Source organism: Gorilla gorilla, chromosome 4, assembly GCF_029281585.2.
Source record: "Gorilla gorilla gorilla isolate KB3781 chromosome 4, NHGRI_mGorGor1-v2.1_pri, whole genome shotgun sequence".
In the NCBI taxonomy this organism is placed as follows: Eukaryota; Metazoa; Chordata; class Mammalia; order Primates; family Hominidae; genus Gorilla; species Gorilla gorilla.
This window is the reverse complement of record NC_073228.2, coordinates 29,495,509-29,520,149: the sequence shown is the minus strand read 5'-3', so window position 1 is coordinate 29,520,149 and position 24,641 is coordinate 29,495,509. Positions and strand designations below refer to the sequence as shown.

Below are 24,641 nucleotides of genomic sequence, written 5' to 3'. Positions count from 1 at the left end.
AGTGAAGTGACACAATCTTGGCTCACTGCAAGCTCCGCCTCCCAGGTTCAAGCGACTCTCCTGCCTCAGCCTCCCCAGTAGCCAGGATTACAGGTGTGCGCCACTGCGCCTGGCTAATTTTTTGTATTTCCAGTAGAGATGGGGTTTCACCATGTTGGCCAGGCTGGTCTTGAATTCCTGACCTCAGGTCATCCACCCACCTCGGCCTCCCAAAGTGCTGGGATTACAGACATGAGCCACTGTGCTCAGCCTCAAATCATAAACTTTTTAAAGGTTTATCCCTGACCCTCTAAGTTAGGTTATGTGCCTTGTTATATGCTCTTTTAGCACTTATCCTAATTGTGATTGTGTATTTATTATATGATTGTTTATTCAAAAGTTTCTTTCAACAAATATTTACCAAGTGTTTAGTAAATCTTGTTTTGGATTGTAAGCTTCATTAAGGCAGAGTAAGGACTGGGTCTGTGGTTTCTCTTGACCATGTGCACCTAGCACCTAGCACAGTGCTTAGACATACGGAGTACTTAATAAATAGTCATTGAATGGATACATTAAAATGGCGTTAATAATGCTGCCTATCTGATGAGGCTGTTGTGAGCTTTCAATGAAATCGTGTGTAGGAAGTGCTAGTTTGCTCACAGGCTGGTGGTAACAGTCTACTGTGGTCATTGAGAGCAGTTATTGTGGACACAACCCCCAGTTCTGGTCACCTCACCCACTAGCTCTGTGAACTCACATAGGTACTTAATATCTCTGATTTTTATTTTATTTATCTGTAAAATGGAACTAATAATTACAACCACCTTATAGGACAGAGTCTTGCTCTGTCACCCAGGCTGGAGTGCAGTGGTGTGATCTCATCTCACTGCAACCTCCGCCTCCCAGGCTCAAGCAATTCTCCTGCCTCAGCCTCCTGAGTAGCTGGGATTACAGGTGTGCACCACCGTGCCTAGCTAATTTTTGTATTTTTAGTAAGATGGGGTTTTGCCATGTTGGCCAGGCTGGTCTCGAGCTTCTGGCCTCAAGTGATCCACCTGATTCAGCCTCCCAAAGTGCTAGGATTACAGGTGAGCCACTGACCCAGCCTCCTTATAGGATTTTGTAAGAATTAACCTGTGACAATGACAGTGAAACATTTACGTTACAGTAACTTGTTCAATAGTTGGTGGTTATACCATTGTTAATATGTTAATGAGTAAGAACAGTAATCAAAAGAATATGTAGAAAGTATCAGAAGAAATACACATGTGGAAATGCTGTATTCTCTGATGAGATAGTAGTACTGTATTTTTACCATTCCATGATTCTCAGAATATTGAATATTTTCTACTTATGTCTGTGATGGGTCATACTTTGTTAGCTGCAATTTTACCTTGTTTTAAAAAGTACTATTAGGCTAGGTGTGGTGGCTCACGCCTGTAATCCCAGCACTTTGGGAGGCCGAGGCGGGCAGATCATGAGGTCAGGAGATCAAGACCATCCTGGCTAACACAGTGAAACCCTGTCTCCACTAAACATACAAAAAATTAGCCAGGCGTGGTGGCGGGCGCCTGTAGTCCCAGCTACTCGGGAGGCTGAGGCAGGAGAATGGCATGAACCCGGGAGGCAGAGCTTGCAGAGAGCCCAGATCGTGCCACTGCACTCCAGCCTGGGTGACAGAGCAAGACTACATCTCAAAAAAAAAAAAAAAAAAAAAAAAAGTACTATTGAGAATATAATATAATTAACCTGAATAGGTTAATAACCTGAATAGGTTAATTATATTGTGGAACCTAAACCATATAAATTTAAAATGCCTTAGAATGCCCAGTCAGCAAGTGACAGTATTAGAAATCAACCTGGATTTTAGACCGCTGTGTGTGTTCATGGATAATGTTTGTGTGTTTAGGAGACTATTCTGAATAGTGGTTCACAGTCCTTTACATGCATCCCCTGTGCATTGGATGCTTCTCTAGCCTTTTCTGACTAAAGCATATGAAAATACAAGTGAAAAAGGCAAGTTATTACAAGAATAACTTTTCATTTTCTCTAATTTTCATATTTTAAAAATTCATTTGTAAGCATTTGATACTTTAAACCTGTTTACAGGAACTTGGTATAAACCACCATGTCCAGCCCTTTGTCTCATACTTGAATTGTTTTACTTTCTTCTTGGCCACGTGGCCCTGACTTCTCACTTTCATAAGAAGGGGTTTGTATTGTGGAGATACAAATTATGGAGTTGTTTGCATTAATACAAGTGTTTGTGGAAAAAGATGCCAAACTTTCCTGTGATTGGTAATGCACCTTTATTGTAGGCTCAGCAAAACAGTCCCTCATCTACGGGATCTGGCAACACAGAGCATTCCTGCAGCTCCCAAAAACAGATCTCCATCCAGCACAGACAGACCCAGGTAGGTTGGTGATCGATAATCAATTGAGGGGCATACCTGCTGTGTAGGAATAAGGGCTAACCTGTGTAGCCTGTCATTCTTCTCTGACTTCTCTGTATTTCTCTGACCACCTCATTATTTGTGTGTATTATATTCAGAACTTGCATTATGGGTATTTAAAGTCCTTTGGAAGGTGCTTTAACTTTTTGAGGCTTTTCTTTACTCTTCTGGTGTATTGTAGCAGAAATGCTTATGCTAAAGCATGGTGTTAAGGAAAGTGCACACCTTTTTTTTTTTTTTCCCCCCCCTACAGTATTCCACAGAAGAAAAGTACCTACGCTTTGAAGGCCTCTAAGTTCAGATTCTGGCACTGTGGCCTAAGTTCAGATTCTGGCCTGGGCCTCAGTTTTTCTTAGTACAAATCATCTGTGAAAATATGGTTGATTTTCATGATCTCAGACAGTGTATACAAAATGTTTATTAGTAGTGTACTTGTAGTAGGCTTTCAATAAATGTTAATTCCCTAATTTATGAAAGTAGTTAATGTATTCCTTTTCCTGCTTACTTATTTATACCTGGCTAAACTTCTCTCAGATGTGAGATACCAACATGGTTTACTCCTTAAATTGTGTTCAGAAACTCTTTAATTTAGGGAGTATTCGGAACATTTGAGGATTGTATCTGCAAAGGATGGTGGCTATAGCTTCCATTTTGTAGTTTTGAGTATACTGGGTTTTCTTGAAGGCTCTTTTGATACTATATATATTACCTTCAAGACAGGATCGTTGGCAATCTAGGAGAATTTCTTAAATCTCAAGAGGTGTACAACTCCCTGGAGCACATTTGAATTTTATCTAAATCACCAGCTCTTGTATAGTTCAGTTAGATAGTTGAGACTCAGGTAGCTTCTTCTCTTCCCTTCTGATTGCTCTCTGTTTCCACCAGATGGCGCATTTGTTCCTTAGAGAGTTGTGTCAAGTCTCCTGTGAGATCCTTTTCTATTCAAAGTTAGTTTCACTTCTGGAGTAACGTGTTTCTACACTGTTCAGTGCACAGTCGTGAGAATTCATACATTTGATTCCAGAATTAACATGTGTTTGAAGTGTAGGTGTAGTGGGACATAAGGAACCCAGCAGAGGACTTGAAGAATGAGATGAGACAAGTAGATTTCATTTCTTAAGCCATGTGATTCTAGGCCATTTGTGTGCAAGTGCTTTTTTCCCCCCCTCCGAGAAAGGTAATGAGAAGAGTGTGATGACATATAACATGTTGAGACTAATCCTAAATTTGTTTTACCTTTGTCTCTGTAGTCCGACCTCACAATAGAAAAAATATCTGCACTAGAAAACAGTAAGAATTCTGACTTAGAGAAGAAGGAGGGAAGAATAGATGATTTATTAAGAGTAAGTATTAAAATGTGGTAAGAGATTTTATAGCAAGCACCATTTGTTATATATATTTGGATTATGTACATATCATAGAAGTAATTACTATAGCCAAATAACAATGAAATAATAAACATTTGGGTATTTTTCTTTAATTGAGGGAATCTGAGTAGGAACCAGGTTCCTGCATTCTTAACACTACCTTTAAATTGGAAATCTTATACTGTAGTGTTTTAATGATTGAATTTATATTGGAGAAATAGATATGTGGAATGTTATATTTCATCTAGAACTGTGGGAATAAGTATAAAGTGTTGTTTTCCCATTCCAGAGAAGTTATTTTAATATTGTTGAATTTTATAAGCTATTTCAAAGGACTTATTAGCCCATTTTGCTTTTTGTACCTTTTATAACCTACTCACCCAAACTTTTTTATGCTTACAAAAGAAACCTTTAAAATGCTTCATCTGGAATTAAATAGATACCACTAGAAAATATCAATATATTTTGAATATGCAATATGGCATGACTGACTCATAGTTTTTAAAGAGTAAAAAGGGCCGGACATGGTGGTTCACACCTGTAATCCTAGCACTTTGGGAGGCCAAGGCAGGTGGATCACTTGAGGTCAGGAGTTTGGGACCACCCTGGCCAACATGGTAAAAAGGAACCCTGTCTCTACTAAAAAAATATAAAACATTATCCTGGTGTGGTGGCAAGCGGCTGTAGTCCAGCTACTTGGGAGGCTGAGACAGGAGAACTGCTTGAGCCTGGGAGGCGGAGGTTGCAGTGAGCCGACATTGCGCCACTGCATTCCAGCCTGGGCGACAGAGTGATACTTTGTCTCAAGAAAAAATAAGAAAGTAAAAAGGACCGGGCATGGTGGCCCATACCTGCCACTTTGGGAGGCTGAGGCAGGAGGATTGCTTGAGATCAGGGGTTTGAGACCAGCATGCATGACACAGCAAGACCCCATTTCTATAAAAGAATACAAAATTCGCCAGGCATGGTGGTGTGTCTGTGGTCCCAGCTACTGGGAGCCTGAGGTGGGAAGATGCTTGAGCCCAGGACCTCTAGGCTACAGTGAGCCAAGTTCACGCTGCTGTGCTCCAGCGTGGACAACAGAGCAAGACCCTGCCTCAAAAAAAAAAAAAAAAAAAAAATTATACATGCTCTTTACAAAATACAGAAAAATGTGTCACTCATAATTCCATTAATTGGGATTAAACATTTGGTACATTTTTTTTTCAGTAATTTTGAGCTGTTTGAAGTAGATGTGTGTGTGTATATATATATACACACACACACACAAATCAATATATACATAAATGTTACTGATTTATGAATAACATTGGCTAGCATTTTTCTCTTCTCTAGTGATTTAGAAGGTATAGGTTTAATCCTTATTTGTGCTAATGTGGTAGTTAATCTGACTCTTTAGGGTCCTGAAACCTCCAGGGCTACTGTGACACTGCAAGGTGGGGATCAGCAGCCTTGCCTTTGTCAGTCTTTCTTACTAGGCTTTGGGTACAATTTTGTTTGAATATATGTTTAATAATACAGATTATAAAAGTCACTGTACTCATGATGATCTGACTTCCAAAATTTTTTTACTTGTATTATATTTCTGTACTTAATAAAAACATAGGGTAAAATAGTGTATTTTGACTCCTTTTTATATAAAACCTGGAATTCAGCACATAGCTAAACTAAGTCTGGCCTTTATTAGTAAAGTCTGGTGTGTTTATATTATTATTAATTTTTTTTTTTTTTTTTTTTGAGACAGAGTCTTGCTCTGTCACCCGGGCTGAAGTGCAGTGGCGTGATCTCAGCTCACTGCAACCTCCGCCTCCCGGGGTCAAGCAATTCTCCTACCTCAGCCTCCTGAGTAGCTGGGATTACAGGCGCCCGCCACCACGCCCAGCTAATTTTTGTATTTTTAGTAGAGACGGGGTTTCACCATGTTGGTCAGGCTGGTCTCGAACCCCTGACCTTGTGATCCACCCACCTCGGCCTCCCAAAGTGCTGGGATTACAGGAGTGAGCCACCGCGCCCAGCTATTATTATTAATTTTATATATTTATTTTGAGACAGGACCTCACTCTGTCACCCAGGCTGGAGTGCGGTGGCGCAGTCTTGCAAGCTGTGCGCTCCCCAGTCCCCGCCTGATGTGATCCTCCCACCTCGGCCGCCCAAGTAGTTGGGACTATAGGCATGTGCCACTACATTTGGCTGTTTATATTATTAATTAATTAATTAATTTTTTGAGACAGAGTCTCACTTTGTCACCCAGGTTCAAGTGATTCTCCTGCCTCTGCCTCCCAAGTAGCTGGGATTACAGGCATGCCCCACAATGCCTGGCTAATTTTTGTATTTTTAATAGAGATGGGTTTTTGCCACATTGGCCACACTGGTCTCGAACTCCTGACCTGCAGTGATCAGCCTGCCTTGGTCTGCCAAAGTGCTGGGATTACAGGCGTGAGTCACTGCGCTCGGCCTATATTATTATTGTTAAATTACCATTTTTACTGCTATATATGATACTAAGTTCTTATGTATAGAGTATAGGCAGAGGCAGCTTTATGACCAAATTTGTAGTCATTGTTAGACTTGTTTATTCAACTGATTTCAAAACTTATCAACAGTATTTTTTTATTTATAGTTTTTGTTTTATCTGTTGATGGTGGTACATTTTTAAGTGATTATTTTTCAGCAAGGATTTGTCAGTGTTAAATTTTCTCTGCCTTGCAGACCTGAGAATTCTCTCTTTTGCCCTCCCATGGAAAGACAACACTGCGTGCAGGATTTTTGTGTCATAACCCCTTGTTCTGTTCATTCTGCCTCTCAAATATAACACGCGTTCTCTCTCTCTGTTTCTCCTTCAGTTTTTCAAGCATTTCGTATTTCAGAGAGGTTCATGACCAAAGCAGCAAACACCATAATTTGTTAAATATTACCCCAGGGTGTATCTATATGTGGGTTTATATATTTTTATTTGGAAAATGTGTGATTATGTCTAACTATGCTTTTATCCCTCTTTATATTGGTTTATTCTTGACTCTTAGCTTGAATCTCTGATTTCTCTCCTTTATTTCTAACATGTTATGTCTCATTTTAATATGATTGCCCCTTTCTTCTGAATCTCATTAAACACTGTCTTCCATATATTTCTGGCATTTACTGCAGCTCGTGTGAATTTTGATTTTATTGTTTACATTTTTATTTTTTGAGACAGTGTCTTGCTGTCGCCCAGGCTGGGTGCAGTGGCACCGTCATGGCTCACTGCAGCCTTCATCTCCCAGGCTCAAGCAGTCCTCTCACTTCAGCCTCCTGAATAGCTGGGACTACAGGCATGTGCCACTGTGCTTGGCTAATTTTTTTATTTTTTGTAGGAAGAGGGTCTCACTATGTTGCCCAGGCTGGTCTTGAACTCTTGGGCTCAAGCAAACCTCCTACCTTGGCCTCCGAAAGTGCTGGGATAACAGACGTGAGCCACCGTGCCAGGCCTATTATTTACATTTTAAATTTCCCTGCTTTTTTCCCTCATCTAATATACTTTCTTACCCCATCTTGTATATTCTCTAGGGTTTTTGGTTCCTATTTCCTAGATATCATGTCTTTTTGCATTTTATGAAATATGACAAGAAGTATTCTAAAATGCTCTTGATTTCTATGGGTGATCATTTTCATTGTTTTCAAGCTGATTTTCTGTATTCCTTGGGCCTATTTTTGTTGTTGTTGTTTTTATTTACTATTGTTATTTTTATTTCCTTTCCTCCATCTTTGAATGAGGAGACCCATATGTAGTCTCAGCACTGTGTTGTATTTTTCATTGTTCGGATATGTATACTTGCATGGAGTTGCTCTTATTCCTGTTTTTATTCATTTGGGTGCTGGTTGAATTGCCATCGAAGATTTATAATGAAATGGTTTGTGGGTGTAAAAAGCTCCTTGCCAAATTCCAGTATCTGTCAGGGTTTTGTACAGAGAAGCATTGCTGTACTGAGAAAGAATTGTGGGTGTGCCTTTCTCCATCATCTGACTCTTTAAGATTGAGATGACAGAGTATGAGAAAAACTTGAATCCTAACTTGGTACTGCTTTAGGAGTTTTAAAAAAATGTTTGCTTATGTTTTCTAAGAAGCAATATGTTTCCTTCACTCACCACTGCCCCTTCTACTCCGTCGTCTTCAGACTGTTGCAGTCTTTATTTGTATGTAGAGCAGTACTAAAGGAGTAGATAAATAAAAAAGGAAGACACAGAGGGCAGCTGCCTTGTTTTTAGGTTGATTAGAACTTGTGCTTCTAGAAGATCTAGAGGATCGACAGTGAGGGAAAGACTACATGTCTTGTATATTCTTTCAGACGTCATTCATTGAATTTTGCCATTTTAGTAAGATGTTGGGTATGGCTGCATTGGGAGCTACTAGCCAGCTGCTTTTTTTTTCTTTTTTTTAATTTAAAAAAAAGGACACAGTGTCTTGCTCAGTCTCCCAGGCTGGAGTGCTGTGGTGCAATCACAGCTCACTGCAGCCTCGACCTCCCAGGCTCAAGCAATCCTCAGCCTCCCGAACAGCTGGCATCGGAGGCGCATGCCACCACACGTGGCTAATTTTCAAAATTTTATAGAGACTAAGGTTTTGCCATGTTGCCGAGGCTGGTCTTGAACTCCTGGGCTCAAGTGATGCTCCTGCCTTGGCCTCCCAGAGTGCTGGAATTATAGGCATGAGCCACGCGCACCAGCCACCAGCTGTTACTTTAAACATGAACTCATCGAAGACATTAGTGTCAGAAGCCACAAAAACTTAGAATTCTTAAAATTTTAAATAACTGCCAAGAGGTTGATTGATTTCATACATTTGATTATAGATTTCAAGGGAACACTCACCTTATGAGTAGACTGGGTTTTCCATATACATTAAATGGTCTTTGCTTTGTAGATTCTTTAGTATGAATTTGGTAATCACACTTACCCAAATGTAGTTACACTCTGCCTTTGATAATATGGTTCTGTACAAAAACTAACAGGAAGAAATTATGCTGATGGGGAGAGGAGAAACATTTGGAGACAGAAGCTGTTTCTCATGGGTTACTTTAAAAATGATGCTATATTATACAAAAGAAAAAGTGATAAAAATTTTTAATGAAGCTACAAAGTCTCAAAAATTGAGTATCGTGTGATATCTTCTGTTTGTGCCTTTTAGTATTTTAGGAACACATAACAGGTTTTTCTTTTTCATAATTTAAGTGAGTTTTTATGAGGTAACATTATTTGCTAGAAGAGCTGAGATCTTTTTTTTCTTTTTTTTTTTTATAACACAAAAGGAATAAATTCAGGACTTGCAAGTCAAATTCGTCCTTGGGTTAGTGGTTCTTTCCTTCTCTGTTATTGCAGGAGGCTTTAAGTTTTTAGTCCACACTGTAGGCTTCTGACCACAGCTAAATTAGCTGTATATTTACATTCTGGCATTCTTGAACCAGGACCTTGTTTGTTTGTTCTGTCTTTTGTGGGCATGGGCGTGCCTGGCTTCTCTGGTGAGGAACATTTATGCAAATTTATCTTTCTTAAATACGACTAGAAAAAGAACAAAGCAAACATAAAATTCAGTAATTTTTTTGTATGTGCTTAATCACTCTTTGTATTTTAAACATTCATTGTAGTTTAATTTTTTTTTTTTTTTTTTTTTGAGATGAAGTCTTACTCTGTCACCTAGGCTGGAGTGCAGTGGCGTGATCTTGGCTCACTGCAACCCTCGCCTTTGGGTTCAAGCGATTCTCCCGCCTCAGCCTCCCGAGTAGCTGGAATTACAGGCTCCCGCAACCATGTGTGGCTAATTTTTTTATATTTAGTAGAGATGGGGTTTGACCACACAGGCCAGGCTGGTCTTGAACTCCTGACCTCAAGTCATCTGCCCGCCTCGGCCTCCCAAAGTGCTAGGATTGCACGCATGAGCCACGATTCCCAGCTTTAACATTTTTAAAATTATTATTTTGTGATAGCTTAGGTGTTTGTGATTACAAGAGTAGCTGTAACTGGTTATTGGCAGGAGCAAAATATGATCAGTAGAAAAACATGCCCAAATTAGTAATTCAATTTATCATTTACAAATAGATGATATGTTATGAGAGAATAAAGGAATGAATTATTTACTTTTTCTAAGACATAGTTACTTCTTACCTGTTTGAACTTTAATTTTGCTTTTGATAAAACAACATATAGAAATGATTTTTTTTTCTCTCCCTAGAAACTGCTTTTCCATTAATCTTCTTCCTTGGAGCTAATTAAAAATTTTTTTCTCATTGAAGGCCAACTGTGATTTGAGACGGCAGATTGATGAACAGCAAAAGATGCTAGAGAAATACAAGGAACGATTAAATAGATGTGTGACAATGAGCAAGAAACTCCTTATAGAAAAGGTCAGTGAATAATGTTGATCTAAACTCTGTATCCCAAGATACTCAATGTGTGTCATTGTGTGGCTTCTTATTCCTTACTTGAGATGAAAATATTTAAAAGTAGAGCTTTTTAGGAACATGATTTGACAATTAGAATTTTTTCCTTACATGGACACCAGACCAAGCATCCAGAGTGTTAATTTGGGATGTGCTTTGTTGCTGTGCATTGCTTTGAGTGTGATATTGAACAGAGACAGCTTGTCCTAGTTGAGTTTATTTGGGGTATTGCTCTCCTGTATTCTTATATTCATTCTATCAGTTGAAGTGAGTATCCTATTACTATTAGAATCATTAACAATAGTTGCATTTTTGTTTCAGAGATGGCATTTAGAATAACTGATGTATATAATAATGTGATAATGCTTTGTGCGTTAAAAAATTAAAGTTGTCATATACCTGCATATGATTACTTAATTGGCTGATGTCCTCTTTATTATATTCATTGGTTAATTATCACTTATCTCTGTTAATAGGTATTAGTAACTATTAGAATTTTTTTTTTTTTTTGAGGCTGAGTGTCATCCAGGCTGGAGTGCAGTGGCATGATCTCAGCACACTGTAGCCTTCGCCTCCCAGATTCAAGCAATTCTCCTGCCTCAGCCTCCCGAGTAGCTGGGTTTACAGGCATGCGCCACCATGCCCGGCCAATTTTTGTATTTTTTTTTTTATTATACTTTAAGTTTTAGGGTATATGTGCACAACATACAGGTTAGTTACATATGTATACATGTGCCGTATTGGTGTGCTGCATCCATCAACTCGTCATTTAACGTTAGGTGTATCTCCTAATGCTATGCCTCCCCACTCCCCCCAACCCACAACAGACCCCGGTGTGTGATGTTCCCCTTCCTGTGTCCATGTGTTCTCATTGTTCAATTCCCACCTATGAGTGAGAACATGCGGTGTTTGGTTTTTTTGTCCTTGCGATAGTTTGCTGAGAATGATGGTTTCCAGCTTCATCATGTCCCTACAAAGGACATGAACTCATCATTTTTTATGGCTGCATAGTATTCCATGGTATATATGTGCCACATTTTCTTAATCCAGTCTATCATTGTTGGACATTTGGATTGGTTCCAAGTCTTTGCTATTGTGAATAGTGCCACAATAAACATACATGTGCATGTGTCTTTATAGAAGCATGATTTATAATCCTTTGGGTATATACCCAGTAATGGGATTGCTAGGTCAAATGGTATTTCTAGTTCAAGATCCCTGAGGAATTGCGGGGTTTCGCCATGTTGGCCAGGCTGGGCTTGAACTTCTGACCTCAAGTGAGCCACCCGTCTCGGCCTCCCAAAGTGCTGGGATTACAGGTGCTCACCACTGCGTCCAGCCTATTTCTTAGAAGTTTTAAGAAGACAGTACTTCCTAATGACAATATTACAAGAACAAACAAGAGGTTTGAGATATACTGGAGATTTATTTTCCTGAAATCTTTGGAATGTTGTTAAAAAGACAGGAAACACTGTCTTTCAGTAAAAGTGAAATGGATTATTTTATTGAGGCCGAAGATACTGGGGGAAATTTTGTTTCATTCTTTGACTCATTAATCAACTTTATAGAAAAGAAACCACTTTTTAAAATTTTTTCTGAGAGTGAGAAAAAATAAAATATATGCTAATCCAGATAATTTCTTTGAAGTTTTAGAATACTTCCTGAAATCAGCATAGATTCAGCCAGTTGTACTAAACTCTAAATAGCATACTACAAAAAGTAAACATAATGCTGTCTCTGAGTTCTCACAGGAAAACAACTCTCTCTTTGCTAGGAGTAGTATATAACAAAATTTAAATTTGTTTCCAAAAGAACTGAAATTGTAGTGTCTACTTATTGACTTTCTAAATAGGGAGTATTTATTGAGTATCTGCTACACCGTGATGCAATATAAAGCAGCATAAATGGACTGGGTGTGGTGGCTCACGCCTGTAATCCCAGCACTTTGGGAGGCCAATGAGGGTGGATCACTTGAGGTCAAGAGTTCGAGATCAGCCTGGCCAACATGGTGAAACCCCATCTCTACTAAAAATACAAAAATTGGCTGAGTGTGGGGGGGTGCGCCTGTAATCTTAGCTACTCTGGAGGCTGAGGCACGAGAATCACTTGAACCTGGGAGGCGGAGATTGCAGTGAGCCTGAGATCATGCCATTTCACTCCAGCCTAGGTAGTAGAATGAGACTGTCTCAAAACAAAAAACAAGCAAAAAAACACACAAATGGAAACGCAATCATAGAGTGCAATGTTATCTTTCATAGAATTTGAATACTTTAAAAATTTTAAAACTCTTATAACTTAATTATAAAAAGACAACTCATTAAAAATGAGCAAGAGACTTGAACAGATAGTTTACAAAAAAAGAGTGTATAAAAATACGCAAATGGCAAGCGTGAAAAGATGTTCAATGTCATTATCCATCAGGAAAACTCAAGGTAAAACCAGCGTGAAATAGTACTACATACCCAGTAGAATGACTAGAAATAAAAAAAACCTGACAGATCCAAGGGTTGGTGAAGATGAGGGGCAGCCTGATTTCTTACACCAATAGAAATGTAAAATATTACAGCTACTTCAGAAGGTTTTTGGACAGTTTTTCTATTTGAGATAAATACGTACTAAATCCTGTGATCCAGCAGTTCCTCTCCTGGCATTTACCCAAGACAAACAAAAGCAAATGTTGGCCGGGCATGGTGACTCACACCTATAATCCCAGCACTTTGGGAGGCTCAGGGAGGAGGATCACTTGAACCCAGGAGTTTGAGACTAGCCTGGGCAGCACAGCGAGACCATCTTTATTCTTAAAAACAGAAGAAAGCAAATGTCCATAAAAGTACTTGTATGAGAATATTCATGGGAATTTTATTCATAGCCAAAAAGTGGAAACATCCTAGGTGTCTGTTAACAAGTGAATGTAGATACAAATTATTATATTGTCATACAGTGGAATACTACTCAGTAATAAAAAAAGAATGAATTTCTCATAATAGAACAGCTTGCATGAATCTAAGAAACAAAAGACACAGTTCCTGCCATCAGAGGGGTAACAGTCTACATGAGGGTGGGCGAATAAGACACATTCACATATATAAGGAAACCTATTCAGATGAGCAGTGCACATATTAAGAATTCACTAAAATTAGCTGGGTGTGGTGGCACACACCTGTAGTACTAGCTACTCAGGAGGCTGAGGTGGGAGGATCATTGGAGCCAGGAGTTGGAGGCTGTAGTAAGCTGTGATTGCACTGCTGCACTCCAGCCTGGGCAACAGAGTGAGACCCTGTCTCTTAAAATTAAAAAAAAGAAAAGAAATTCACTAAAATAAATCAAGGGCAGGGGACTAATTGGAGAAAGCTATAAAGAAGAGGAAAAATGTGTTCTGGGCATGGAAAACTGCAGCTATAAATTGCCTGTTGGTTGAAATAGACAGGACATCTTAAGGACTTTTATCCCATGGCATCATCTCTCACAGTACTTTATTCTTTTCCTTTGAATTCTTTACCACGTTTGTACTTAGAATTACCAATTAATATATTTAGAGGATATAACTCCCCCTCTCTCTAGGCTGTGAACACCAGTTTTTTTCTATGTCCTATACTTAACATTCTTACAGTTCATGACGTATAATTGGTTTTAAATAAACCTGTGTTCAATGAATGATGTTCTCACGAATCAGGAGTATATAAGGTGTTCTGGAGTAAGAATTCTGCAGGGAGGCAGATCTTCTAGCGCATTGAGGAGTTTTTCTTGTCTGGATCCAAAGTTTGGTAGCAGAGACCCATGGAAGATTTGGAACATCAAACTGGAAGTGTGCAAAGTGGTGTTCTGAGAAGATGAATTGGTAGCAGTTCTCTAGAAAATATTAGATAGAGAAGAAACAGAAAATAGGGAAACAGCTTAAGAGCTAGGCATTGATGTGGCCCAAATGTGAGATGCTGAACTCTAAGATTAAAAACATGTAGGCAGGCTGGGTGCAGTAGCTTAGGCCTGTAATCTCAGCACTTTGGGAGGTGGAGGTGGGCTGATCACTTGAGGCCAGGAATTCAAGACCAGCGTGGCCAACATGGCGAAACCAGTCTCTACTAAAAAATACAAAAATTGGCCGGGTGTGGTGGCTCACGCCTGTAATCTCAGCACTTTGGGAGGCCAAGGCGGGCAAATCATGAGGTCAGGAGTTCAAGACCAGCCTGGTCAACACAGTGAAACCCCGTCTCTACTAAAAATACAAAAATTAGCTGGGCATGGTGGCATGTGCCTGTAGTCCCAGCTACTTGGGAGGCTGAGGCAGGAGAATCGCTTGAACCTGGGAGGTGGAGGTTGCAGTGAGCCGAGATCCCACCACTGCACTCCAGCTTGGGCAACAGAGTGAGACTTCGTCTCAAAAAAAAAAAAAATTATCCGGACGTGGTGGCATGCACCTGTAGTCCCAGCTACTCAGGAGACTGAGGCAGGAGAATCGCTTGAACCCGGGAAGAAGAGGCTGCAGTGAGCCAAGATCATGACTCTGCACTCCAGTCTGGGTGATAGAACAAGACTCTGTCTTAAAAAAACAAACAAACAAAAAACCAACCAAACAAAAAACCCCACACACACATAGGCAGATTGGGAAAGCTTTACCTGTGAAGAACCTGTGGTTGTTTCATTATTCTATCTTGTCTACTTTGTTTGAATAGGAATAGTTAGTCATCCGAGGAGTCATTACTGACTGTTCTGAGAAGGTGTATGGTTTTCAACAGTATGTTTCCTGATAATGTTAAATGTTTTAGTTTCTAAGAAGTGTCTTTATCCATGCTAATTGGTATTGAATTCCTTTTTTTGTCTGTTTCTCCTAAGTCAAAACAAGAGAAGATGGCGTGTAGAGATAAGAGCATGCAAGACCGCTTGAGACTGGGCCACTTTACTACTGTCCGACACGGAGCCTCATTTACTGAACAGTGGACAGATGGTTATGCTTTTCAGAATCTTATCAAGTAAGTGAATTGTTATGATTAAATGGAGAATTGAAAAGTTCGTTTGGATTTTTTAGGTTTTCTGTAATTGTAGTCATTAATAATCCTAGTATTGGTAGTCATCTTTTCAGTTAGTTTTTAGTCACCACATGTCGAAAGAAATGTATCGAATGAGGTGAAGTCCTGAAAAAAACGACACAAGTAAAATCAGGAATACAAAATGAGTTCCAGAAAATAAATAAAGTATGAGTTCAGTCTAGGCGCCGTGGCTCACGCCTGTAATCCCAGCACTTTGGGAGGCCGAGGTGGGTGGATCATGAGGTCAGGAGTTCAAGACCAGCCTGGCCAACATGGTGAGATCCTGTCTCTACTAGAAATACAAAAATTAGCCAGGCGTGGTGGCAGGCGCCTGTAATCCCAGCTACTTGGGAGGCTGAGGCAGAGAACTGATTGAACCTGGGAGGTGGAGGTTGCAGTGAGCCGAGATCGTACCACTGCACTCCAGCCTGGGCGACAGAGCAAGACTCTGTCTCAAAAAAAAAAAAAAAAAAAAAAAAAAGAATGAGTTCTGCATTAAAACTTAAAAGAATCAGAATTGCTGAAGCTAAGGAAGAAAAACTTAGGGTTTGACTTTCTATCTTTCTAATTATATAATGAATTTTCATTAAGAGTCTATTGAGCATTTCTTCTGGATCCACAGAAAAATGAAATGTGAAAGGACCTGAGAAAGAATTTCCTGAGATAAGTTTAGGTATAAAGCAGAATAAAACCACTGAAGAACTTTATAGGACATGTTCCTGGGATTATTTAAGGAGACAGTGTCCAGTCATCAGAGAGTCACTTCCTGGAAGGCAGTGGTGACCAGCCCCACTGCATGTGCCTGTGTGCAGCTTGGAATCTTGAACATTCATTGTCTTTGTCATAACTTTTGATTTGAAACATTCAGGTATTTATTCCAATGAGGGAATTAACATTTAAAATCCTCAAATTCCAACTGTGTGACTAGCTACCGTTAGCTTAGATCTTTAAATGTATATAGATATCTTCAGATTGCAGTACCTTTTGGTGAATCTTCTTTTTTTTTTTTTTAATCTCTAGGTCATGATGAGTTGGAAGGTTCTATAGACTGCCTTTCTTTCCTGTGTTTTTTTGCTGAAATAGCTTGTTGAGTATGAATTGGAAAGCATGTGACTACTTTTGAGTAATAATGAAACAAATAAGAAACTTATGCCTGAAAGAAAATACAAATATTGATGCTATTTATAATATTTGTTAAAACTAACCTCTGAGTTAGACGTTAGTAGTCCTTGTTTTATGTGTGAAACATTAACCTCCAACTTAGATTAAGCATATTTTTGCTTCATGATTATTCCTCATGTATGTATATTTTGGGTGTGAAGAGGCTTTCAAGTCAAAGAATACCTTGGAAGGAAAGCACAGACTTTTCTTAGGCCGGCACCAGACATTCAGAGCAGCATTCACTCTGCGCTCTTAAGCATAGGTGGCTGGTGATAGCAGAGGTATCAGGGCAGTGTAAACAGCAGTTACATGGAGGTGTGATACCTGTTTATAACATCCTGGCCAAGACATGCAAGTTGTCCTGGAAGTGACATACCATCCAGTTTCCAGATTTGTTAAAATGGAATCAGAAGAAGATAAAACTTAAGATCCACATAGTGGCCAAAGCCACCTAATGCTTACACTGACTTATAGTAGTGGTAGTCACTCTGAGCAGCCCTGTCAATGGCTACTATTTAGATAGCAGTCTTTTTAGACTTTGATTCAGGAAAGATGGTGAGCTTGTATAGAGATGTAATTAGTTTTAAGTTTTGGCCGGGCACAGTGGCTCTTATCTGTAATCCCAGCACTTTGGGAGGCCGAAGCGGCTGGATCAATTGAGCCCAGGAGTTTGAGACCAGCCTGGGCAACATGATGAAACCCTGTCTCTACAAAATATACAAAAATTAGCTGGGTGTGGTGGCACACACCTGTGGTCCCAGCTACTTGGGAGGCTGAGGTGGGAGGATGACTTGAGCCCAGGAGGCAGAGGTGAGTCATGCAGTGAGCCGAGAATTGTACCACTGTCCTCCAGCCTGGGCGACAGAGCCAGACCCTGTCTCATAACAAAACAAAACAAAAAGAAGTGGTTAAACTTACTGCTTATAGTAGCAATATTTTATCTCTTACTGTAAAAGCAGCTTGATGCCCACAAGGGTTTGGAAATCTGTATGGTAGAGTACAAAATGATGACTTTGCTATAGAGCCACCAGATCAGAGGAAGTGAGACTATGTAAATGAAATCCCTAAGTAGGACTCTTCACTGTAGGTGGATAGCACTGTTTTACCATTTTAAGTCATATAAATGGCCAGAAATCTGTGTCTTCTCTTGGGAAGCTGTTTCTGGCTGATGTCTATTAATTATAGGTATTTTAGTTCCTGAAATTTTGCTTTAATAAATTAATTTCCTTCAGTATAGAAATTGAAATTCTCTAGTTGTAAAAGGCTATATCTAATAACCTCAGAGGTCACAATTCTGCACATGAGAAACTCCAAGACATGTGAAGTAATTTGGTGGGTGAAGTAGCTGAACACTAACAACATTACTAGGTTTTATGGGAAGAGACAAACCTAAAGGCATTTAAAAAATGAATCAGATAATCAAATATAGCCTCAATAGGACCCTTAGCACCATTTTTTGTTGTTGTTGTTGTTGTTATTTTTGTTCACTGGTTCTTTTTTTGAGTGATCTTTAATTTCCTAAAACAGAAGATTCATTGTCTAATAGGAAAATTATATCAGATTTGTAATATTTTTTGGCCAGTTTAGTAATTTTTGCTTTCCACAGTATGTTTGAATCTTTTGAAAAAGTAGCTTATTTTATAGTTCTGAGAAAGTAATGTTAAATACTAAATGTTAATGTTATTCAGTATACCACTTTTTGTTTAAAGAAGTCTCAAACAGTCCATGGCAAGGCAATAAAAATTCTTTACTAAGATTTTGTTTATGTTGAAGTAAACAAAATTAAAGTAATGGGATTTGGCCAGATGTGGTGGCTCACACCTGTAATCCCAGCACTTTGGGAGGCTGAGATGGGCAGATCACTTGAGGCCAGGAGTTTGAGACCAGCCTGCCCAAAATGATGAAACCCTGTCTTTACTAAAAATACAAAAATTAGTTGGGCATGGTGACACACGCCTGTAATCCCAGCTACTCGGCAGGCTGAGGCAGGAGAATTGCTTGAACATGGGAGGCAGAGGTTGCAGTGAGCCAAGATTGTGCCACTGCACTCCAGGCTGGGTGACAGAGCGAGACCCTGTCTCAAAAAAAAAAAAAATAATGGGATTTGACCTGTGTACAAAATTGTGATCATTTAAGATGCATATAACTAGAGGAAGAAATTACAGCATTGTAATGCTAGTCCAGGTATTTATTCTGAAGTGTAACAAGTTCCAGTATCCATTTCATTTATTTTATTTTGAGACGGAGCCTCACTCTATTGCCCAGGCTGCAGTGCAATGGCACGATCTCGGCTCATTGCAACCTCTGCCTCCCGAGTTCAAGTGATTCTCCTGCCTCAGCCTCCTCAGTAGCTGGGGTTACAGGTGCCCACCACTATGTCTGATGAATTTTTGTATTTTTAGTAGAGACGGGGTTTTGCCATGTCGGCCAGGCTGGTCTTGAACTCCTGACCTCAAGTGATCCACCCACCTCGTCCTCCCAACCAGTATCCGTTTTAAAGCAATTTACGTTAAACCATCTGATTCTCAGTCATATGATTCACTCATTTTGTTGATTTTATAAACATTAGATCTTCTTTAGGTATCGTATACCATTTCATAGCTCCCAGTTTATACAGAATATATTCAATCCTGGGAATCTTTAAAAATCTCATCTGGGCTGGTTGTGGTGGCTCATGCCTGTAATCCCAGCAGTTTGGGAGGTCGAGGTGGGTGCATATCCTGAGGTCAGGAGTTCGAGACCAGCCTGGCCAACATGGTGAAACCCCTTCTCTACTAAAAATACAAAAATTAGCCGGGTATGGTGGCGTGCACCTATAGTCCCAGCTACCCAGGAGGCTGAGACAGGAGAATTGCTTGAACCTGGGAGGTGGAAGTTGCAGTGAGCTGAGATCACGCCACTGCACTCCAGACTGGGTGACAGAGTGAGACTTCGTCTCCAAAAAAAAACAACAACCCATCTGGGATATTGACATGTTGTTTGAAGTTTTGAAGTTTCAGACCTCTCAGAGATGAAATAGATAACAGATTATTTAAAATAATTTTGTTTAAATAATGACTGGAAATACGTGCTTTTTTTTTTTTTTTTTTTTTTGAGATGGAGTGTTGCTCTGTTGCCCAGGCTGGAGTGCAGTGGCGTGATCTCGGCTCACTGCAACCTCTGCCTCCTGGGTTCAAGCAATTCTCCTGCCCCAACTTCCTGAGTAGCTGGGACCAGGCACACACCACCACTCCCGGCTAATTTTTGTATTTTTAGTAGAGACGAGGTTTCACCATATTGGCCAGGCTGGTCTCAGACTAAGTGATCCGCCCGCCTTGGCCTCCCGAGGTGCCGGGATTACAGGTGTGAGCCACCGCACCCGGCCACATTTTTAAAAATACCTTTACTACTAGTTACTTCCTGTATGGTTGAAGTGTAAAATGTAGTTTTGCTGCTGAAGTACCCGCATTTCAGTTGCTGGGATGCTGTAACAAATACCATAAACTGGGTAGTTTAAAGTAACAGAAATGTATTCTCTCACACTTCAGGAGTCTGAAAGTCTGAAATCAAGGTGGGGCAGGACCATACTTCCTCAAACCTTTAGGGAACATCTTTTTTTGCCTCTTCAGCAGTGTGGCAGCCCCAGGTGTTGGGCTTGCGGCAGCATAACTCCATTCTCTGTCTCCTCTTCACATGGTGCTCTCCCTGTGCGTCTCTGTGTCTTCTCTTCTCATAAGGATACCGGTCATATTGGATTAAGGTCCTATCGTGTCCAGTATGACCTCATCTTCACTGGTAATATCTTTATTCACCCTATTTCCAAATAAGGTCATATCCTGAGGTACTAACGACTTTAACATATCTTTTGGGGGACACAACCCATAATGGTGCAGAAGATTGATTGTCTTGTTTCTCTTTTGCAGGCAGTGGCTTGGTAAATAGAGTTATTTAGATTTGAATGAGATGGATTTATTGGGTCCTCAATACTTCTGTAAAATATAGAAGAAATATCCTCTTGCTATGGGTTATGAAGGGCGAGCGCTCTCTAAAATTGATGCTGTACAAGAAATATTTAAGGATCAACTCTGTGAAAGGCACTGTTAATGCATGCTGGGGGATATACGGATTGCTAAGACACGATTCCTGTTCTATGAGAAGTTACAGTTTGACATAATCCAGCCTTTGTACTCCCAAAATAAATCTAAATGAAGTACCACTGATAGACTCTCTTTATTCTTTTCTTCTTCAATGTAAATAGCTAAACAGTTTCAAGAACATCAAGAATTGATACGGGAATCCTTAAAATACGTAACATTGATCTTTGGTGCATCAGCTTTCATGTTCAAACTTTCGTTCTCAGAATGTGCAGTTTAGGATTTCCCTAAAGGTGTTTTGGAATCTGTGTCCCTTGTGTTATGGTTTATATATATGATGGCTGTGGGGAGCATTTCTTGGTGAATCTGAAGAGATTAAACATATGAATTGTCCTTGAAAATAATAGATTATTTTCATGTTTGATGAAGGTGATTGCTAAAATCTCAATTTTGCAAAACACTGTTAATCTTCAAAGACAAAATGTTGTGGCACTCCACTAAGCTACTCTAGTTTATAGTTTAAACTGTATATTGTATGTTTATCTGTAGGGAGTTCAGAGTGTCTTACATTCATGGCCCCTGAAAAGGGTAGAAATGAGCTAAAGATGTTTACTAGTTTTTTAATTGGGAAATTCATGTTCAGTTAAGGTAAATGTTTTCTCCAGAATAAAGATTGTGATTTTTTACTTAAGGATTCTGTGTCTCAACCCAGATTTCTTTCAAGCCATGAATTATATATATAGTTGTCCCTTGTGGGGAATTGGTTCCAGGACCTTCCTCAGATACCAAAATCCATGGATGCTCAAGTCCCTGATATAAAATCTGTAGTATTTGCACATAGCCTATGCATATCCTCCCATATACTTTAAATCACCTCTGGATTACCTATAATACCTAATAAATGTAAATGCTATGTAAATAATTGTCATACTATATTGTTTATGGAATAATAAGGAAAAAAGTTTGTACATATTCAGTATAGATGCAGCCATCTTTTTTTTTTTCCGTGTATTTTCAATCTGCAGTTGGTTGAATCCATGGATATGGAGAGCCAACCTTATATATGTTCTGTGAGTAGGGATGAGGAGGTCTAGCTAATGATAATCAAAAAGAATTTTCAGGCAAACAGAAAACTCTTGAATTATCATTTTCATTTTGCTGTTCGATTGATGTCTGATCAGTGACCTGGCTCATCTTGAATCCAAGGGCATAGTATTATCAAGTGACTGGCTGTTTCTTTGTAATACTCTGATTAGGTTAATTTTGCATACAGCATTGCCCTTCTAGATATGTTCAAATAAACTGTATTGTGGGTATCTACCTTAGAGTAATCTTGGTTTTCTGCTTGTCGTTCTTCCACGAAAGATACTGTACTGAATCTGGAAAAGATCTGACAGCAATGTTCAGGGAAGAGGGTAGAGCAACTTCCATTTGAGTGTAGGTTTTAAAAAATTAGATTTTGCCGGGCACGGTGGCTCATGCCTGTAATCCCAGCACTTTGGGAGGCTGAGGCGGGTGGATCACTTGAAGTCAAGAGTTTGAGACCAGCCTAGCCAACATGATGAAACCCCGTCTCTACTAAAACAATACAAAAATTAACTGGGCATGGTGGCGCACACCTGTAATCCCAGCTATTAGGGAGGCTGAGGCACGAGAATCACTTGAACTTGGGAGATAGAGCTTGCAGTGAGCTGAGAGCTGAGATCGTGCCACTGCATCCCAGCCTGGGCAACAGAGTGAGGCTCTGTCTCAAAAAAAAAAAAAAAAAAAGATTTATTATTCCACAAAAATGAAGGTTGGTTCCACAAAAGAGAATGTGTGGAAAAGCACAGTAGAGGAAGAAGGAGAAGGGAGCTATCATTTGATTGTCAATTATAATGGGTGACTTAAAGACTAACCTGTTAGATGGTTAATCTCCGATTTTGTATGTTTTTATATACCAAGTCTGTAAACCTTAATATCTGTTAGGTGGTAGGATACATGAGAGAAAGTGTTTGTTTTTTTTACAATGGAGTTTTTATTGGTCCCGTAATTTGTAAACTAGTTAATCACAGAAAAATATGACATCTTATTAGGAAATACTCTAATGGTAATGGTGTTAGATTAACTGCAGTTGTAAAATATGTTTTATACTAATTCATTTTGTATACTATTCCCTAAGGAGTTCTTACTAGTTGGAAGACTTCATTGTGCTTTCTCCAAATGTATTTTTCTTTTAAAAACTTAATCTAGGTGTCACTGTATCAGTGGGCGGGGTTGACGTGTAGAGTAGTAATGGCTCCCTTAGACTAGAATAAAGGATAGGTCTAAAAAGAAAATCTTGTTTACTTTCTTTAGCATCCTACAAACTTGGTATCTTTTTACGTAAAACTGAGAAGCTTTCATCCAAAGAAAAATAAAAAAGAACTTGGAACTTTTTACAACTTTTAAAATACGATTTTTACTTTTAATGGGTTCAGATCAGAGAATTGTTTCCTTAGCTGTTAAAAAGGAATCAGAAAATTGTTCCTTCTGAGTCAGAAAACAAGGTCACAATAGAAATTTGATATGTTCCTTCCTGTCCACTCTGAAAATAGTAATAACTAGTGTCTTAAAGCACAGACTCATTCCCAGAAAACATCTATCACCAGTTATTTGGCCCTTCCAATCTGAAGTTAAAATCAAATCTCTACTTGACTTAAAGGGGCTTATTTTTTCTGAAATTGGATACACAAGTGACAAATTGTGTGTGTTCCATAGCTGTGGTAAAACTTTTGACTTTCTTTCTTTGTACAACGTCTTTTATATCTCTAGGCAACAGGAAAGGATAAATTCACAGAGGGAAGAGATAGAAAGACAACGGAAAATGTTAGCAAAGCGGAAACCTCCTGCCATGGGTCAGGCCCCTCCTGCAACCAATGAGCAGAAACAGCGGAAAAGCAAGACCAATGGAGCTGAAAATGAAACGTATGTTCTTTATTGACGTGAACGCTGAGACACCACACCCTGCCCCCAAATACAAATGTTGATTGTCACCGGCAATTGTTTTAAATTCTTGGGGTCACTCAGGTTTAAACCTTCTTTTCAGTTACATTAATGGATTTGCTCAACTCATATAAATGCCATGTAAAATTAATTGATTTTCTTAAACCTGCTCTTTCTTTAGGGCATTTTGAATGAGAGGGAAAAGTAATGTCACTTGACATCATGACTTTTGGCCACTCCTGATTAACAAATAAGATGCCATTGTACTGAAATGATATTATTGCTTACATGTGGCTGCAGGGTGTGGTACACTAGTATCATCTTACGGGAGTTACCTGGCTGTTATTTCAGACTGAAGAATGCTCTTTACTGGTCAAAAGAGCACTTAGTTAATAGTCACAAACTTAGGATAAGCCCCCCAGAAAGCTGTTATGTTAGAAAAGGACATTGTCCCAATAAGCCACAACTTGATCTCATCAGAATGGTTTCCTGTTCTGGGAATCTAAGGAAAACACCAGTATCTTAAACTGCAGTACAGTCATCTTTTTCTCTGTCACTCAACAATATTTACATAGCTACCATGTATAGGAGGAGTAGAAAATTCTAAGCACAAATGCCTGCCTTCTCCATTCTTTTCTTCCTTTCTGTTTAACTGAAAGTAAGTTTCATGTCCAAAGATAGCTGCAGATAAAAGATATATAACTTATCAACTAATATGTCATTTGCTTTATGTTTTCATATTAGTTCACAAAAACAACACATAATCCACTTCAGGTATAATAATACTTATATTATATTATTGTTAAAAGTCTGGCATCCTAGAAGTGCATCTTCTTTCATTCTAGTGAGAAAGATGGCTTAACACCAATCCTCACCCCATACATATCTGATGTTTTGGGAAGTCTTTTCCTTGATGTTCGTTTAGTAAGTCTATGTTAAATGCTTATTTTATGCTAGGCCCTCTTCTGGGAATACAGAGCTAAAGGATACAGCCCCAGCCTTAGGAGCCCACAGTTTACTTAGGTGAGATGAACAGACGAATAAACTAATAATTACATTAAGTATAGCGATAAAAATGTGCATAATGAACTTGGAAAACATCTTCATTCATATAACTCCAAATTTTGTTGTTGTTGTTTTTTTTTTTGAGACGAAGTCTCACTCTGTCGCCCAGGCCAGAGTGCAGTGGTGCTATCTCGGCTCACTGAAA

The 24,641-nt window shown here is 39.2% G+C and overlaps 1 protein-coding gene across 35 annotated transcripts in view; it reads left to right on the top strand.

Annotated features, from left to right (window-relative positions):
* The window catches only part of TLK2 (tousled like kinase 2), a 142,701-nt gene that overhangs the window by 78,890 nt on the left and 39,170 nt on the right, over positions 1 to 24,641 (top strand). For 18 of the 35 annotated variants that reach the window (XM_055386925.2, XM_055386926.2, XM_063706207.1 and 15 more), the window contains 6 exons: positions 2,298 to 2,393; positions 3,683 to 3,775; positions 10,063 to 10,173; positions 15,040 to 15,176; positions 23,261 to 23,413; positions 24,389 to 24,454. In XM_055386925.2, coding sequence (XP_055242900.1) covers positions 2,298 to 2,393; positions 3,683 to 3,775; positions 10,063 to 10,173; positions 15,040 to 15,176; positions 23,261 to 23,413; positions 24,389 to 24,454 — 656 coding nt within the window. The remainder of the gene's footprint in view (positions 1 to 2,297; positions 2,394 to 3,682; positions 3,776 to 10,062; positions 10,174 to 15,039; positions 15,177 to 23,260; positions 23,414 to 24,388; positions 24,455 to 24,641) is intronic. The other 17 variants (XM_063706213.1, XM_055386944.2, XM_055386958.2 and 14 more) reach the window with 4 other exon arrangements.